Raw genomic sequence first — 20053 nt, forward strand, 5'->3', positions numbered from 1 at the left:
GTGTGCTCCCCCAACCCCGTGAGGCCCCCAGGACGATAGTCAGCCCTGCTTCAGCGGTACCTGGCCCCTCAAACCTGCCCGCCCTGTGCAGGTGTTCGGCACCAGCCCCTAGGAACATATGCTGAGGCCGTGGAGCGTGTGAAGAAGGCCAAGGTGAGGCTGCTGCCCACCTGGGCAGACGCTGACCAGCGCAGTGCTCGTGTGCAGGGGCTCGGGGTGGAGGGGGCACAGGGCTGGGTCCATGCTGAGCCCCGAGAGGCCCTCACACCCCCACCCACCCACAGGCTCCCACAGGGAGGGAAAAAAAAAGCCGGCAACTTAACTCCTTTGCTTCAGACTTCTTCACTTGCCTAGAAAGCTACACTATGATGAAAGAGCTTTTCTAATAGCTTGGGAAAGAGATTTTCATTCTTGTGAAACGGTTAGATCACTTTCCATTTCCATATTATTATACATTAAAATGTTTATAATGTGCTTTTCATTTGTAGGTATTAAAATAATACATGTTTTTCTAGGGGATGAGTTTTGATATTATTTTGATGTTAGCCTCCTGTGGTCAAAATTTTTTTTACATGTTATTTAAGTGAACCTTGAAAAATAAATACAGATCTTAAACTCTGTAAGAAGGTATTAAAATATTATTAAATTTAACCAGACTGTTATTTGTTTATCATGTCAAGAAATAAATGTTTTAAAATAGTTAAATTTTAGGAAGTTCCCTGGCGGTCCAGTGGTTAGGACTCAGCGCTTTCACTTCCAGGGTCAGCTTCAATCCCTGGTCGGGGAATAGGATCCTGCTAGCCACATGACGTGGCCAAAAAAAAAAAAAGTTATATTTTAAAATGTAAAATGTCGTGTTTTAAGGCTAGTTAGCAGCTTTTAAAACGTGCTTCTTTGCATTTTTTGTTTTCCTCTTGAAATGTAGATAAATCTGATAATGTCCATATTGGGAATAGGAATTATTAGAGATTGCTAGAAGTTTGCTTCCTTCATTTTTTTCCCCGTTTTTTTGCAATTAAGAAATAACATACCTTTTGGAATTTTTTGCTTTAGAAACCTAAATTAAAGTTTCCTTCCTCTGGTTGTTGCCTTTAAAAATTTTAATTCTTATATTGAATCTATCTTATAGATTTATTTTTTGTTTAGTTTTGGAGAACTTTTACTTGGTTTTCCTTTGAGTGGTTGATTAACAAAACAGTAGTCCCTAGGTTGGGCATTGTTTCCAGGACCCCTGTGGATACCAAAGTCTGTGGATGCTCATGACCCTTATATAAAATTGCATAGTATTTGCATATAACCTAGGCACATCCTCCTGTATGTATGTGTATATATATATATATATATATTTTTTTTTTGACTTTAAAATAACACCTATTTTATTTTTGAGTTGGGGCACAGAATACCAAAACTGGTTGATTTCATTCCCCATGATTCTCCTACTAGCCATTAAGATAAGCCCAAGCCAAATGTATCACTTTTAAAAAATATACTGAGTTAGGACATCTCTGCATATTGTGTCCTTTCTTGGGAGTTAACTGGTGTTTATGAATCCCGGGAAGGCTAGTTCTGGGAGGGATTGTGGAAGGTTTCCAGTGACAGCATCAAACATCTCCCCTATCAATGTGAAGATTGTGATGTATCATTATGGGATGATCTCCAGCCAGTTATCTCGACTCTCTGGGTCTCGGTGTTCTCACTGGTTAAAATCGGATGCCTGTATACTTTAAATCATCTCTAGATTACTTATAATACCTAATACTATGTAAATGCTATGTAAATAGTTGTAAATACAACATAACGGCTATGTAAATAGTTTCTGGATTTGGGGCAAATTCAAGTTTTGCTTTTTGGAACTCTCTGGAATTTTTTTTCCAACGATTTTTTGATCCTCGGTTGGTTGAATCTGTGAATGTGGAACCTGCAGATGTGGAACCTGCAGATATGAAACCTGTGGATACTGAGGGTCAACTGTAATTGCTTCTTGCTGGGTGACCTTTGTTAGGGTATTGTCTTTAAATCTGGTTCATTCTTAATTCTTCTTAGACTACATGATTTTTAGCCTCCAGTCTTCTATATTAATGGTCTTGTTCTGAACTATTTTTGATTGTGCTTCCCTATCAGTTAAAATTTTTTGGAGCATAGATCACCAATATATGTACATTTTTAATGAACTACATAAATCTAATAATATTCTAATATAGTATGTAGGATATATGATGTACTAATGAATATAAATGAAAATAAAATGAGATAAAGATGATATAAATAGGATCCTAAAATATTTTGCTAATGATGAAGACTTTATATTATTAACCAGTTTCTCAAAGTGCATTGAACATGTAGGGGGGTAGTTGTTAACAATAGTAGATATCTATATTTCAAATGATGTATTGTTAAACTCATAGTTATTTTTAGCTGAGGTCATCCTTGTTTTTTCCTCATAATGTGGCTGATAACTTGGAGCAGAAGCATCAGCTTTGGCATTTTCATGTTGTCTCTTGTGACTTTATTACTAGTATTATATTCTGTCTTAGTCCGTTTAGCCTGATGTAACAGAATACCATAGACTGGGTGGCTTGTAAACCACAGAAATTTATTTCTCACAGTTCTGGAGGCTGTGAGATCAAGATCAGGGCGCTGGCAGATTCCAAGTCCGGTGACAGCCTGCTTCCTGGTTCCATAGACCATGGCCATCTTGTTTTGCTGTGTCCTCATGTGGTTGGGGGAGCAAGGGAGCTCTTTGGGGCCTTTTTTTATATCGGCACTAATCTCATTCATAAGGGCTCTGTCCTCATGTCCTAATGTTAGCTAGCAAGGGGTCACTGCCTGATTCACATAGTAGCCAGTACTATGGTACAGGCTTTTGAGAAAAGAAGAAGCTTTATTGTGATGTGAGCTGGCAAGGCTCAAATCTGTCTCTAAGATCTAGGGTTCGGTCAAGCTTTTATGAGTTAGCTGGTAGGGTTGGTATGTGGATCTTCCACTTGGAGAGCTTTGGAACCTGGCCATTTATGGTAAAGGGGCTTCAACATCACATCTTCCTGGACGATGGACCCTTTGCTTCTGAATGGGTTCTGGTGTTCTCGTTCCGGTCATGTCCCGGTCCTTTGGTTCCATGGAGCAGGGGGATAAACTTTGGTTCCAGGTGTATTTGAGGTCAAAATTTTCTCCTCTGCACATGCTTCAGCTGCATGATTGGTGGTTTTGTTCTGTAGTCTCTTAAAAAACAACTCAGTTATCCTTCTAGAAACAGGATAGGGTCAGTTTGGGCTGGTTACACTAATTATCTCCCAGAGGCCCTCCCTCTTAATACCATCACATTGGGGTTAGGATTTCAATATAAATTTGGAAGGGGTGGTGACACAAACACTCAGACCATAGCATATTTAATGCATTACTTTTTTTTTTTTTTTTTTTTTTGCGGTACGCGGGCCTCTCACTGTTGTGGCCTCTCCCGTTGCGGAGCACAGGCTCCGGACGCGCAGGCTCAGCGGCCATGGCTCACGGGCCCATGCTCCGCGGCATGTGGGATCTTCCCGGACCGGGCCACGAACCCGCGTCCCCTGCATCGGCAGGCGGACTCTCAACCACTGCGCCACCAGGGAAGCCCAATTATATATTTTTAAGTATATTTTTATCATGAAAAAGGGAGAAAAGTCACTATATCCCACCTGAATGGCTAAAAGGAAAGAGCTAAACAGTATCAAATGTTGGCAAGGATGTGGAACAACCAGGACTTTAATACATTCCTGGTGGGAATTATTATTTCCACAGTCATTTTGGAAGGAAAATAGCTTGGCAGTATAATCGGAAGCTGAACATATGCATATATTCAATTCCATTCCTATGTATATGCCGAAAAGAAGTTTATGTATATTTTTACCAGCAGATCTGTATATAAATGTTCATAATAGCACTATTTTTAATAGCCCAAAACTGATAATAGCTTAAATCAATAACAGAATAAGTTGTAGTATCATCACACAATGGAATACTGTATAGCAGTGAAAATAAATGGACGATCGCCAGGAAAGTCATGCACAAACCTCATAAATATAATGTTAAGGGAAAGAAACTAGAGTCAAAGAGTACATACTATGTGATTCCAGTATGTAAAGTTGAAAAAGCAAACAACAGTCATCTATGGTGTTGGAAGCTAGGGTAGTGGTTACCCTTGAGTGACTGCAGGGGGGCACTTCCAGAGTTGCAGTGACGTTCTGATTCTTCGCCAGGTGCTAGTTTCGTGGGGTTGCTTATCTTGTGAAATGTCATCGAGTGGTATGCTTACGATGGCACACTAGCTAATACTTGCGGTTCTGATTGCGAGCTAATACCTGGGCAGGGAACGGCTAAGTCTAGATGAGAGTGCTTGCGGTTCTGATTGCTAGCTAATACTTCTGTCCACTGAATAGCCCGAGGGGACATGAGTCCTGTTCTTGCTATGTTTACAGACCTTCAGGGGAAATAAGCGTTTATAAAAAGAATAGGGGGATAGTGAAGGAGAGCTTCCCAGACCATAGTCTGACTTTGAGCCATGGCCCTGGGGGGCAAGCCAGAAAGGAGTGGAGGCCAGATGCAGCACTGCTGTTGGCGCTGAGCATGTGTGTGAGGTGGGGCTGCCCTTGTCTGGACACTGGGTCTCAGACTGTGGCACAGCTGACATCACAGAATCCACTGTGAGGCTATGGCTGGGCTTCAGGAACTAGAAATTCCGACAAGACACCATGCATTCTCAGATTGTTTGGTTTTTTATTTAAATTGCAGTAAGGAAGCTGAAATGGGCTCTCCAGGGGTATTTCCCTGAGCCCTGGTCCCCTTTGCAGCTCCCAGCTCTAGGTACTATTGATGGGCTTCAACGGTCACTGGCTACACGGTCTCAGATGTCACACCTCCAGTGATCTCCAGCCCCTGGCCACTCTCTGCTGTCTCTACGATGGCCTCCATTCGGGTCCCTTCCACTGGCTTCGCCATGATGCTCACATATTTATCGCGTGAGGAGGCCACTGTCTTTGTAGTAAGACTGGCTCTGACGTTCCTGAAGAAAGAGCTGATCCTGCTGAGTCTCTCGGTGGTGGGACCTGAACTCGCTGTAGATAAGCTCCTGCCCGATTTGTGCGAGATCCTGGACTCGTTGGTGATGGGAGCACGGCTGATGTCTTTGTGAGCAGTGCCCTGCTCGCTGCCCCCCGGGCTGCCATGGCCTTTGTCCTTTTGGTCATCTCTAGTGGCTCTGCGGCCGCCTGAGCACGGGCCAGCTGCTTTCTGGATGGTCTTGTTCCCTGCTGCCTTGTGGTGGCTTTCCACTGAACTGCAGAGCGAGGGGCTCGTAAGAGCTCTGTCCTCTCCCCAGTGCTCCCTTCTCTCCTTTCTTCCCTTGCGGGCCTGGGACACCCTCTGTGAGCTGCCATCCTGTTCACTCACTTTGCCTTCCTGTGGCAAGGTTGAGATGAGGGTCCCCTCGTCCTCCTCGTTGGCTCTTCCTTCAGCAGTCTTGCCTGTAGGTTCTGCTCCGACCACAGTCACGCCGGCCTCTGGGGAGAGACTGGTGGACATGCTGGAAGCATACCCTGAATAGTTCGCGGCACCTGCCAAGCATACCCTGAATTTTTCGCAGCACCGTTTTCCTGCTCCTCAGGGATGTTCTGGCAGTGCCCCCAGTGGCTATGTTGGTTTTGCTTCCTCCTGGACCGTTGCTGGCTGTGGCTGCTGTGGCCATGCTCTGCTCTTCAGGGCAGGAGACTTGATCACTGCCACGCTCAAAGCACCCGCTGCGGTGCCTCCTGCCACCCCTGCTGTCTCCACCTTTGTCGTTGCCCGCGATGCTGACGCTTTGTCAAGCACTGTAGGTTTTGCTTTTGCAGTGGCCACATCGGGCATGGTGTTGGGCTTGTGGGAGTCCAGTTGGATCCCCTCCCCGCCAGCAAAAGCGGCAGACGTGACCCCGGACAGCTCAGAGCACGTGTGGAGGCTGCAGATGCTCACCTGGTCCTGATCCCACTTTCCTTGGAAATCCTCCACTGCTGGGCTCCTGCCGTCCTCCTCCTCCTCGAACACAGGCAGGCCGATCATGTCCCAGGCTGGAACGGCATAGGTGCGGCTGTAACTCTCCACTGGTGGTCGCAGGAGGTAAATCAGCTCTTCCCAAGAGGTGAAGAGGTCTTCCTGTGCGTCCGGAGGGGCACACAGCTGCAGGTACCAGGAGCGGCCAGTGGCAAACTTCACGCGCAGCTGTTGTTTCTCGCGATTGTGAGTGGAGATGCTCACGAACGTCAAGGGAAGGAGCCTGGTGAGCTCTAAGGTCTTTGCAGGCTCGTGGCTCTTGCCCTTGGCGGCCTGGCTGTGCTCAGCGTGCTCTTCACAGTCGGTGACCCATCGGGCCAGCAGCATGGTGTCTGGGAGTGGGAGGACGGGGCTGCTGGATGTGATGCCCACGGTCACCATGCAGACACAGTTGTGCACGTCAATCAGGTCTCCCCTCTTCGTGATCTGGATAAAGTCGCTCTCGAATATCGGTGCGTACTTGAAGATGTCATATTCGCCATTGCGCAGTTGCTGCTGCAGCTTCCCCGTGGTGGTGTTGAACAGGCCCACCCCGGTGCTGCTCTGGGCCGTGTGATACGGGAGCAGAGAGTCCCCACTCATGGCTGCCTTTGATCACGACAGGCAGCGCGGTTAAGGTGGGCCCCTGGCTCTTCCCTCCCTCGGCCTCACTGGCAGAAGAGCGAGCTGCGGTGCTTGTAAGTCACACACAGGCGGCCCTACGGCAGGTCTTCCAAGCCCGACCCACAGGCCCCCAGCTTTGCCTCAGGGTCTCCCAGAGGCAGGGGTGTGGGTAGGGGCACAGATGATCACAGCGGGGACGCTGTAGGGCGCCTGGACCCCAGGCTGAATCTCTTCAAGTGTGTAGAGAGGGTATGGTAGGCTCCCCCTCTGCCTCCCCTCACTTCTGCTTCTGGGTTTTTATCTCCCCAAGAGGGTGTGGTGAACTTCAGTCCTAGTGAGAGAAGTAACCACTTTCTCAGCCTAACCCCCTGGCACAGCCTATTTATCCTCTGGGCCCTTTGTGACCTATCACTGTCGCATAGCCCTTTGCCTCATTGTGACCTATCACTGTCACATAGCCCTTTGCCTCATCCCCCAGCTACCCCCTCAGGGCAGGGCCCCCATCCTCTCCCAAAGGAGGGGGAGGACATGTCCTCCCGCGGAGGACAGGCCTGTCCTGCCAGGGACTCAGGTGTGTACCGAAATAAAAATGTCTTCAACTGGGAAAGTTTTGTGTGGGTCCTTTTTCTTTTCCTCCCCCAAATTCAGCTACTGGATGAAATCTGTAGGAATGTAAGATGATGGGATAAATTTGAACCATTTAAGCTCATGGTTTAATTGTATCGAATAACGTAGAGTTGGCAGTTGCGATCCTTAGTCTGTCCTTTCATAAAATCTCAGTAAACGTTGACGACGGTGATTTTTAATAATCACATTAAAAATTGCTTCTCCTAGGCACCATGCTGCATTCTTCACATATGGTGGTGAGAATGCACTGAGTTTGGTACTGTTAACTACTGTTCCCAGTTTATAGGTGAAGAAATTGAGGTTGTATCTCCTGTTTAAATTCCCAGAGCTAATGGTAGCAGAGGCACTATTTGAATGTAGGTCTACCTGATTCTAAAGCCTTTGTTCTGAACCACTACAGTACTTAGCCTCACAAAGAAAGCTTGGCCCAGCCAAATGTTTTCAAACTGGACTGATTTAACTACCTTTAAGAGGACCTATTTGGTGCATTATTAGAAGTTGTGTAATTAATTTTATGTGTGTATATATGTTATGGAGAGAACCCAAGACAGCAGTTGGGCTGACGTGGGGATTAAATTATCCAGGGGATCACTCAGATCCTCCCTTCCTTTATGCTTGTGCAAACAGCCTGTGTGTGGAAACCTAGTTATTCTTATGACATGTCCTCCCCCAGTGAAATGGGGGGTGAGTAGCCTGAGATGTAAGCTTTGATTCCAAGAGCCTGCCAGATGCCGTCCTGTAGTAACCTCCCTACCAGGCAGAAGTGGTTTGGAAGCCTTGACACCTGTGGGGAGCATGTACCATTAGACATCCCGCCTCATTGCCACTCCCACAGAGCTAGTCACAGAACAAGTGATTTCTAAATTGTGACTTGAAAGTTCTGAGAAAGGCCCTTGCTGCCAACTCTCTTATCTCCAGTTTGATGTTATGCTTGAAATCCCACCATAGAGATTCATTCCTTGAGGATAAAGGCTATCTTTCTGTTAAAATACACACACCTGTCCCTCAACAGATGCCTGGATAAGCAAAATATGGTCTCTCCATACAGTGGAATATTGTTCGGCCATAAAAAGGAATGAAGTACTGATATATGTCACAACATGGGTGAACTTTGAAAACATTATACTCAGTGAAAGAAGCCACATATTGTATGATTCTATTTATAGGAAATAGCCAGAAGAGGCAAATCCATAGAGACAGATATTAGATTAGTGGTTGCCTAGGGCTGGAGAGAGCAGAGAATGGGGAGTACAGGATTTCCTTTTGTGGTGATGAAAAATTCTGGAACTACATAGTGGTGATGGTTACACAGTATTGTGAATGCACTGAATGCCACTGAATTGTACACTCTAAAATTACAGTGGTGAATTTTATCACAATCACACACACACACACTCCTGCTCATTTAATAGATGGGTTAAGAGCAGTTATCTTTTCATTGTTCCCTGTCTCAGGGGAAATCATTCAATCTTTCACCATAAAGTATGTTGTTAGCTGTAGTTTTATTTTAGAATTGCCCTCTGTGAAGTTTAAGAAGTTCAATTCTATTCTTAGTTTTCTGGGAATTTTTATCGTGAAGGATTATTGATTTTTTTTCAAATGGTTTTTCTGCATCTATTGAGCTGATTACTTGATTTTTTTTTTTTTTTTTTTTTGGCGGTACGCGGGCCTCTCACTGTTGTGGCCTCTCCGGTTGCGGAGCGCAGGCTCCGGACGCGCAGGCTCAGCGGCCACGGCTCACGGGCCCAGCCGCTCCGCGGCATGTGGGATCTTGCCAGACCAGGGCACGAACCCGCGTCCCCGGCATCGGCAGGCGGACTGTCAACCACTGCGCCACCAGGGAAGCCCTAGCAAATTTTTCTTATTTTTCGTTACTAAAATTTTTTTTTGAAGGTCTAGTTGGCTTCATTAGGCAATTCATGAATCAGCCAGCATCCCATTAGCAACTAGAAGGGCACTCCAAGGGGTTGTACAAAATGGAAGGGTGGGGCAAGGGAGCTATTAGCAAAAGAAAAGAAAGAATTACTTTTAGACCAGGACATCTTTTTGAAGTCAAGGGAAGGCAGGGATTTTTTAGGTGCAGATTGCTTCTTTTTCCTCTGGGGGCAGGGGGCAGGGTTGGGGCGGGGTGCAGGTTGGATGGAGAGGGCCCATGTGACAGATTACCTCATTGCTGCCAACCAGAAAATTCTAAACTGGTTGATTAAGATTACATTTCTGGGGAAGAGCATAACTGCAATTGTCAGGTATTAAGTCTAGGTTTGGTAAAATTATGGGCTTTTGCACAAGTGATGCCATTTTGGGCCAGTGGTTTCCTCTTTAACAATTCCCTCCCCTTTGATCAGACTCTCAGCTTAACAGAGAGATGTGATTAAAAATTAATGTATTAGTGTCACTCTCAGCTACTGATCCTTGGCGTGGCATGAAGTTTTTGCTTAATCTCTATGACATCTATGGATCACAGTTCCAGGTTCATGAATTTTAAGTTGGTCATTCTTTTGGTTACTTTTCTGACATTCCAGTCTTAGGGATATCATTTGCTTGGCAGTTGGCTGCTGCAAAATGCATTTAAAATTTTTGAGAGAATACAGTGCCAGGGAGATTATTTTGATTTAACTATGAGCAGGATAATTCCCAGTGTTTGGAGTGCACTTCAGAGCCCTGGTCTGCAGGACTCAAACCAGTCAAAGACCCCCTTGAAGGGGGGTCTTGGAGTCACCCTTTTAAGCCAAGTGGCTTGCTCAATGGTCTTACGTAACTGAGTTTTAACTTTCCCAGAAATGTCAATCCAGATACAACGGGGGGTGGTGGCCCTAGCACCTTCTTGCTTAGCTAGAAGATAATCAATGGCTATTATATTTTCAAGAACAACTTTGGCTAGAGAGTGTTAGGATCTTTGCTGGGCAGCTAATGCTTTAGCAGCAGCGGATTCTGCAGTACGTTCAAGAGTTAAGGAGAGGCTTCTGATTATATTCTCATTCATATTTACTCCTAACCAGGGAAATACAGCCCTGCCAAAGGAAGCGAACCCTGTATCATGAAAATCCTCCTGGTAGGTTTTTTTTTTTTTTTTTAGAACAGTGAGTGGCACAGTTAAATAACCTAAGAGGCATTGCCCAGCTGTGCACTGGTCATCTAAGCATTCATAAGCCCAAGGATAATGATAATCACAGACAAAGATAAATCCTATCAGGGCACAATTGTCCATTCAAGCCAGGAGTTAAGTTCGATTTTCTTCTAGCCTGAAATAAAGAGTTATTCTAAATCCAAAGATTACTTCCCTTAGCAATGGCCTGGGAGATACAAATGAGGGTATTATCTTTCCAGGCCAATGTCAGAATAAAGGAAAGAAAGAAAAAAAGAAAGGGTTTCATGTTTAGCTAGAGTAGGGAGTCTTGATCCGGCATCTTGGGCAGAAGCAGTCTACATCGATATCAGCTACTTCTTTTCCTCATCAGTTTGATTTGTAGGTCTCCATTGTTTATACAGGACCAGGTATCAGGTGGGGCCTTTTTCAGCTGTGAGATGTGTACCCAAGGCTCAATACTTTCTAGTTTTGCAGCAGTGTCAGTGGTTAGGAGCAGTTGGTAAGTGGGGCTCCAGGGTTGACTTTATTCTTGGTGATTTCCAATCAGAAGTGTGGGAGAAAATGGGAAACATTAGTTTGGTGAGTCTAGCCAGATATTTGAGGAAACTAGAAGAATTCGGATCTAGTCCAGTTTACAGGTATATAACAAAAGCTCAAAGGCAGTTAACAGGACTAGAATCTAATGTCTACAAAGGTGCCAACATAATTTTTCTCTCTACAATTACCCCACTTTTCCCCAAAGATAATCGTAGTGAAACAAATTTGTTTATATTAAACTTGGCCTCATTTATTTATAAGTACAGCAAGAATACTGATTGACCATATAATTTCTTTTTAAAAACTGCTTTGCCTGGGACCTTGTAAGCAGGGTTCCAGGTTGATTTTTCCAAGCAGTTCATTGAAGCTGTCTGGTCATATCTGAGTCTATGCACATCTCTCTCAAATGTGACATTCCATTCAAAGCCTTAGTAATATAGCCCATGTATCCCCTCAAATTGGACTCTGTATGATTTCATCCTATATTTAAATAAATTGTTTAGTCTTTCTTTTGCTTATGTATATCTCTTTAAGGTAGAGAGGCTAAATATTAAATCTATACCTCATATACAAAGAAATGATTTTATATTAAATTTTTTATTTTACACGTATTTTAATTTTTAGTTTTAAAGATACACAGCAACATTCTCTATGGAGTAGATTTATTTGCAAATAAAGTTGAACAAAGTCACAAAGTTGAAATAAGCAGGAGTTATCAAGGGAGAATTATTCACCTAGGGGGCACTTTCAAGTATGTTGGATGTATTGATTCCATAGTGACTAAAGGGCAGCTGTTGACACTGAGAGTGCAAGGCCAGCAGTATTAACCATCTGCAAGGTTTGGAATAGCCTCACTCCAATGAAGAATTGTCCCATCCAAGATGATAGTAGTAACTGTGAAACACAGGGCTAAAGTTGTATTTTAGAGTTATCATTTGTTAGGAAGACTCACAATTAATTCATAGATTATTTTTTCTATATTATAGATTAAAATTAAAGCTCATTTACATATGTTGATATAATGGCAAAGTATGACCGTAAAAGATGCATTGGCAAATTGTTTTTGCTCATAAAATTCATTGTAGCACTGAGCAACTACTATTGGTAATTCATTTGGCCAGGTGCTGAGACTATAGAGATAAATAACAGTTACTTTTCTCCCTGTTCACAGGCTAGTAGGAGGAAAGAGTCATATAAATAATTACAATAAAGTATGATAAGTACATCAGAAGAATTAGATTTAATGTAAAGAGGTAGCTCTGAGAAAGGTAGCTCAGAGGGGTAAGGTTTTAGGGAGAAAGTCATCATATTGTTAAACTCTCTGAGGGAAAGGACTGCCTGCATCTTTTCATCTAAAAGTTACATATTTACAACACATGTCACTGGACCTTAAACTTGGTAGTGTAATCATAGTCAATAAATATTAGTGATTAAACAAGTTGATATCTTAGCAAATTTTTTTGGGGGGGGGGCATGCCATCTTAGCAAAGTTTTGAAGAATTAATTGAAGTATGGCCAGGTAGGCAAAGTGGGAAGGGACAGTCAGGCTTAAGGAACTCAGACATTGTAGGAAGTGTTAGCAAATAACGTTAGAAGATGAGGCTTAGATTAGATAAGCAGTGAAGAAGCTTGCAGGTGATGGGACATCATTAAAGTTATAGGTTTGTTTTTGTTTTTGTTTTTAAATATGTATTTCTTTATTTGGTTGTACCAGGTCTTAGTTGCGGCAGGCGGGCTCCTTAGTTGTGACATGCGAACTCTTATTTGCAGCATGCACGTGGGATCTAGCTCCCTGACCGGGGATCGAACCCAGGCCCCCTGCATTGGGAGTGCAGAATCCCATCCACTGCGCCACCAGGGAGGTCCCAAGTTATGGGGTTTTAAGATTAAGTATTTAGAAAGGGGGAGAGATATAATTAGATTTAGTTAGATTTAGATTTCAGAAAGGTATCTCTCTTAGCACTGTGGAAGATGTAGAGGGAGAAGAGAGAGACGTTATCATTTCTTAGTTGTGAACTTAACACATGTAAGACCTTGTAGGATCAAAATGTTACCTGAAAATCAAGTTTTCATACTTTATATTATTTAGTCTTAGAGTTTATATTATTCTAGTCTATATTTTGTATTGAATAATTTTAATTTTTCAATGCATTTTTAGTTATCCTTTATAACTGAGTAAGTTTTTTAATGTTCAAAATAACTAATTCATTTATGCTAGTGGTGTTTGGATATAGACAGGGAGAATAATTAGTGATCTTGCTTAATTTTTTTTTAAGTAAGGAAGTTTTAAGCCTGAAGTTAATAAACTGGTTCAGCTGAAGATTAGTTAACATTTTTAAGGCAGCTTGATAAAAAGCTTAGTAGTAATTTGCAAGAAAAATTCTGAGTTTTATGTAGAATTAGGTGATTTGATTACTTCTACTCAGCAGACTTGAATATAGCCTAGTACCTTCCACACAAAAACCCAAACAAACAAAACTATTTGGGTCACAAAATGAAAATATATTTTCCAGAGTCAAGTGATGACTTTTTGTCTTGAGATCCTCTCAAATCCTTTTTTGCTATGCCGAATGTAACTTCTAATCATAATATAATTACCACAGACTCTAGATCGTCAATAAGTTAACAATTAAATGGCGATCTTTTTTTTTTTTTTTTTTTTTTTTTTTTTGCGGTACGCGGGCCTCTCACTGTTGTGGTCTCTCCCGTTGCGGAGCACAGGCTCCGGACTCGCAGGCTCAGTGGCCATGGCTCACGGGCCCAGCCGCTCCGCTGCATGTGGGATCCTCCCGGACCAGGGCACGAACCCGTGTCCGCTGCATCGGCAGGCGGACTCTCAACCACTGCGCCACCAGGGAAGCCCACGATCTTTTTTTTAATGTGATTTTTAATGTTAAGGCTGGAGCTGTGAAATAATTATATTATTGTAAAAACAATAATCCGCATCTTTACCACACATAAAATGACTTATTAATACATTTAAATTCTAAATATTAACTCTGCCTTACTCATACTTAAAATAAGAAATTTCTTAATGAGCATTGTAAAGGTGACTTTTGCTAAAATATGGAATAAGTAGGCCTGTAAAGAAAAAAGCCATTTATTTAGGTCAATAATGTTAAAAAGATTATTTTTAAGTAAGCATTCAGGCAGCAAGCAGGTCACTGCTACAAGCCTTCTCATAAGAGAGAGAACTGGAAAACTTGAAAGCTGTCTGGCTGGCGCCATTTGACATAGGGACAAAGTCCTAGTCATTTACTGAAAGCATCACCATATTATGGCCATAAAGCTAATACATAGGAAATAGCTGGTTGATTTGTTAGGTGATTCTGAGTATCAGAAAAAAAGCAACTATTTAAGGAAGAAGGGAAAGTATCTTAACCGTTTTATTTAGAATATTTAAATGTGGATACTTAAATTTTTAAAAATGGCTTCTGTTATTTGTAGAATTTACAGGAACGAAAACTTCTCCAGTGCATTTGGAGCTGACAGCTATTCATTTAATCCTTTTAGTTCAAAATGGGAAATCATAAAAAAAGACATACACATTTAGATGTAAGCATTTAATAAATTGAAACTTTCACATTCATTTGCAAGTTTTTAATGTGTTTGCGAGGGCCAATCCATACTTTTTCTTTGAGGATAGATTCCCTAATTGGAAATTATTGTTGTCTTTCTTGAACACACATTGTTGTTTTTCTTGAACAAACTCCCCGAATAGAAGTTTCATATCAGATTCTTTAAATTGGTGCCAGAACTTAGCCACTTACTAAAATTTCTGGGTGCAGATCCTAGTACATTTTTTATCATGTTTCCTGCCAGTATTTTATACTTGTTTTACCTACATATAATTTACCTACATCTAATTTAACAGTAAGTTTTTTTAAAAACCCACTTTTATCAAGTTTTTCAGAAGCATTGAATTTTCAGGGAAATACCTTTTCTTTTTGCACTGATTGTTTTATATTGTAATTAACTGAATTATATGAATACAGTATCAGATATTACTAACCTTAATAGGTTTGAGAACAAACAAAATTTCTTAGGCATGCAAATAATGGAAACAAAAATATGATGGCCTACTGGAAAGAGAAATAAATAATTGCCATTAGGATTTTTGCCTTTGCCAAACTTCTTCGTTCCATGGGCCTGGTATTACCCACACTCATCATCACATCAAATCATCTTTGAAAGGTATCTCAAAGAGATCTGCCCTGAGGTAGTTCTGGGAGGTCAGCCCTGGTATACTCACCCTCCTGCTCCCCCATACCCCTGAGGTTTTTATTACATAGACATAACACCTTCTGTTTTCCTATAGTGTCTTCATATTACTCACTTATCTTCCTCTTGCATCATAGTTTTTCCCTTTCTTGGATTATTACCATCAACATGCTAGGAAAAAAAAAATCCTCTCGACATTTTCATTCCCTTCATTATTGTCCTAATTCTCTATATTTGCTACTTATAATGCTCTCCTACCATTCCTTCTTGATCTGGCTTCAGTCATGCTTTTGCTTCATATCAACTTCACTGAAACTGTTCTTGCCAGTGTCTCTGGTGACCTCTGTAACTTCAGTCAGCTCTCAGTTCTCATCTTTCATGACAAAACTTGTAGCATTTGACACATTTTACCACTCTATCCTCCTTGAAACATGCTTTTTACTTTTCATTCCAGAATTTCATAGTTTGTTTCTTCTCCTAGTTTTCTGTTCTCACTTTTTTGCTTGTTTCTCTTCATCTCGCCATCCATGCTCCAGGCTACAGTCCTTGCACAACTTCTGTTCTTTCACTGTCATCACTTTATTGTGAAATAATTCACTCACCTGGATTTAGATAGCATCTAAATGCTAATGACTCCCAAATTTGTTTATTTCTTTTTTTAAAAGGGGAATTTAAAAAATTGAGATATAATTGACACATAATGTTATTTTGGCTTGAGGTGTACAGCATAATGATTTAATATTTGTGTATATTGTGAAATGATCACTACAGTGAGTCTGGTTAACATCCATCACCACATATAGTTACAAAATTTTTTTCTTGTAATGAGAACTTTATTCCCTTAGCAACTTTCAAATATACAATATTAACTATCGTCATCATACTGTACATTACATCCCATGACATTATTTTATATTCAATTCCCTTCATCCATTTCACGCACCACCCCCATCCATTGCCTCTGGCAACCACCAGTCTGTTCTCTGTGTCTATGAGTTTGGTTGTCCTTATTGTGTTTTTTTCTTTTTAGATTCCACGTATAAGTGAGATCATATGGTATTTATCTTTCTCTGCCTTATTTTAGTTAGCATAATGCCCTCAAGGTCCATACAGTTATCACAGATGGCAGGATTTCCTTTTTTATTGCTGAATAATATTCCACCATATATATACATATATATATGTGTGTGTGTATGTATGTATCACATTTTCTTTATTTGTTTCTTTATACATTGATGGACACTTGGACACTTAGGTTGTTTCCATGTCTTGGCTGTTGTAAATATTGCTGCAGTGAGCATCAGGGTGCATGTATCTTGTCCAGTTAGTGTTTTCATTTTCTTTGGATAAATACCCAGAAGTGGAATTGTTGGATCATATGGTAGTTCTGATTTTAACTTTTTGAGGACCCTCCGTACTATTTTCCATAGTGACTGAACCAATTTACATTACCACTAGCAATGCACAGGGATTCCCTTTTCTCCACATTCTTGCCAACACTTTATTATTGTGTGTATTTTTGATGGTAGCTATTCTAACAGGTGTGAGGTTGATATATCACTGTTTTGATTTGCAGTTTTCTGATGATTAGTGATTTTGAGCACCTAATCATGTATCTGTTGTCTGTATGTCTTCTTTGGAAAAATGTCTATTCAGATATTCTGCCCATTTTTTATTCAGATTGTTTGTTCTTTTGCTTTTGAGTTTTATGAATTCTTTATATGTTTTGAATATTAACCCCGTATCAGATATGTGATGTACAAATATTTTCTCCCATTCAGTATTAATTGCCTTTTCATTTTTTTGGTGGTTTTCTTTCCTGCATAGAAGCTTTTTAGTTTGATTTAGTCCTACTTGTTTATTTTTGTTTTTGTTGCCTTTTCTTTTTGTGTCAAAACCAAAAAGTTATTGCTAAGACCCATGTCAAGGAACTTACTGCTTATCTTTTCTTTTAGGGGTTTTATGGTTTCAGGTCTTACATTCAAGTCTTTAATCCATTTTGAGCTAGTTTTTGTGTATGATGTAAGGTGGTAGCCCAGTTTCATTCCTTTGCATATGGCTGTCCAGTTTTACCAGCACCATTTATTTAAGATGCTATACTTCCCTGGAGAGTGGTCAAGATGGCGGAGTAGAAGGACCCTAAGCTCACCTCCTCTCACGAGCACACCAAAATCACAACAATCTGCAAAACAACCATCATTGAAAAAGACTGATAGCTACCAGAAAAGATCCTCAGATCCTCTACAGATAAAGACATAAAGACAGAACCACAGCTAGACTGGTCGGAGGGGTGGACTTGTGATATAATCAAATCCCATACCCACCCCAGGTGGGCAACCCACAAACTGGAGAATATATTACAGAGGTTCTCCCACAGAGTGAGAGTTCCAAGTCCCATGTCAGGCTTCCCAGCCTGGCAGTCCGGCACTGGGAAGAGGAGCCCCCAGAGCATTTGGCTTTGAAGGCCAGTGGGGCTTGACTGCAGGAGCTCCTCACTCTTAAAGGCCACACACAAAATGTCATGCACACTGGGACCAAGGGCAAAAGCAGTAATTTGATAGGAACCTGGGCCAGACCTACCTGCTCGTCTTAGAGCATCTTCTGGGAAGCTGGGAGGCGGCAGTAGTCAGACTGTAGTCCTGGGCACATAGACAGTGGTGGCGAATATACAGGGGAGTATTCATCTGCATGAGCTCTCCTAGAGGCTGACATTTTGGCGCCAAGACCAGACCCCACCCAGCAGCCTGTAGGCTCCAGTGCTGGTAGGCCTCAGGCCAAAGAACAAACTGGGCAGGGGCACAGCCCTACCCATAAACAGACAAGCTGCCTAAAGACTTTCTGAGCCCATAGCTGCCTCTAGACACACCCCTTGACATGGCCCTGCCCACCAGAGGACCAAGACCCAGCTCCACCCACCAGGCGGCAGGCACAGTCCCCTCCTACCAGTAAGCCTGCACAAGCCTCTAGACCAGCCTCACCCACCAGAGGGCAGACACCAGAAGCAAGAAAACTACAGTCCCACAGCCTGCAGACACAGGCCAGACACCACCCTGGGACCAGCTGGCCTCTGGCCCTTGGGTGATCAGAGAGGAGTGCACTGCTGGGATGCATAGGACATCTCCTACAGAGGGCCACTTCTCCAAGGTCAAGAAATGTAACTAACCCACCACACACGTAAAAATACAAATAGCAATTTAGACAGAATGAGGTGACAGAGGAATATTTTCAGAGGAAGGAACAAAGTGAAATGACAGAAGAAGAATTAAGTGATGTGGAGATAGGCAATCTACCCAAGAAAGAATTTAAAGTAATGATCATAAAGATGATCAAAGAACTAGGGAGGAGAATGAATGCACAGAGTGAGAAATTAGAAATTTTCAACAAATAATTAGAAAATATAAAGAACATCAGGAAACGTACACAAACCACTTAGATAGCCTCATCCACCAGAAGGCAGACAGCAGAAGCAAGAAGAACTACAGTCCTGCAGCTTGTGGAACAAAAACCACATTCACAGAAAGATAGACAAGATGAAAAGGCAGAGGACTATGTACCAGATGAAGGCACAAGATAAAACCCCAGAAAAACAACTAAATGAAGTGGAAATAGGCAACCTTCCATAAAAAGAATTCAGAATAATGATAGTGAAGATGATCCAAGACCTCGGAAAAAGAATGGAGGCAAAGATCGAGAAGATGCAGGAAATGTTTATCGAAGACCTAGAAGAATTAAAGAACAAACAAACAGAGATGAACAATACAATAACTGAAATGAAAACTACACTAGAAGGAATCAATAGCAGAATAACTGAGGCAGAAGAACGGATAAGTGACCTATAAGACAGAATGGTGGAATTCACTGCTGTGGAACAGACTAAAGAAAAAAGAATGAAAAGAAATGAACACAGCCTAAGAGACCTCTGGGACAACATAACATAAGATGCAACAACATTTGCATTATAGGGGTCCTAGAAGGAGAAGAGGGAGAGAAAGGACCAGAGAAAATATTTGAAGAGATTATAGTCGAAAACTTCCCTAACATGGTAAAGGAAATAGCCACCCAAGTCCAGGAAGTGCCACGAGTCCCATACAGGATAAACCCAAAGAGAAACATGCCGAGACACATAGTAATCAAATTGGGAAAAATTAAAGACAGAGAAAAATTATTGAAAGCAGCAAGGGAAAAACGACAAATAACATACAAGGGAACTCCCATAAGGTTAACAGCTGATTTCTCAGCAGAAACTCTACAAGCCAGAAGGGAGTGGCATGATATACATAAAGTGGTGAAAGGGAAGAACCTACAACCAAGATTGCTCTACCCAGCAAGGATCTCATTCAGATTCAAAGGAGAAATCAAAAGCTTTACAGACAAGCCAAAGCTAGGAGAATTCAGCACCACCAAACCAGCTCTACAACAAATGCTAAAGGAACTCCTCTAAGTGGGAAGCACAAGAGAAGAAAAGAACCTAAAAAAACAAACCCAAAACAATTAAGAAAATGATCATAGGAACATACATATCGATAATTACCTTAAACGTGAATGGATTAAATACTCCAACCAAAAGACACATGCTTGCTGAATGGATACAAAAACAAGACCCATATATATGCTGTCTACAAGAGACCCACTTCAGACCTAGGGACACATACAGACTGAAAGTGATGGGATGGAAAAAGATATTCCATGCAAATGGAAATCAAAATAAAGCTGGAGTAGCTATACTCATATCCAATAAAATAGATTTTAAAATAAAGAATGTTACAAGAGACAAGGAAGGACACTACATAATGATCAAGGGATCAATCCAAGAAGAAGATATAACACTTATAAATATATATATGCACCCAGAATACGAGCACCTCAATACATAAGGCAACTGTTAACAGCTATAAAAGAGGAAATCGACAATAACAC

General features: G+C 41.8%; 2 protein-coding genes across 22 annotated transcripts in view; one reads left to right on the forward strand and one right to left on the reverse strand.

Moving 5' to 3' along the window:
• BAZ2B (bromodomain adjacent to zinc finger domain 2B) overlaps nt 1-20053 on the forward strand; it is a 382320-nt gene that overhangs the window by 111761 nt on the left and 250506 nt on the right. The window lies entirely within an intron of this gene.
• On the reverse strand, nt 4867-6642 carry LOC115851105 (Golgi-associated RAB2 interactor protein 4-like). The gene is made up of 2 exons (XM_030852827.2): nt 5766-6642; nt 4867-5585 (listed from the first exon to the last, which is right to left on the reverse strand). Exons 1-2 carry the CDS (start codon nt 6640-6642, stop codon nt 4867-4869), a joined length of 1596 nt encoding a protein of 531 aa, XP_030708687.1.

This window comes from Globicephala melas, chromosome 7 (genome assembly GCF_963455315.2).
Source record: "Globicephala melas chromosome 7, mGloMel1.2, whole genome shotgun sequence".
Taxonomy (NCBI): Eukaryota; Metazoa; Chordata; class Mammalia; order Artiodactyla; family Delphinidae; genus Globicephala; species Globicephala melas.

Coding starts and splice junctions, on each gene's coding strand:
- LOC115851105 (XM_030852827.2), bottom strand. CDS start 6,642: ATGAGTGGGGACTCTCTGCTCCCGTATCACACGGCCCAGAGCAGCACC. Junction 5,586..5,765: donor GGCAGGAGGCACCGCAGCGG/GTGCTTTGAGCG, acceptor TATGCTTGGCAG/GTGCCGCGAACTATTCAGGG.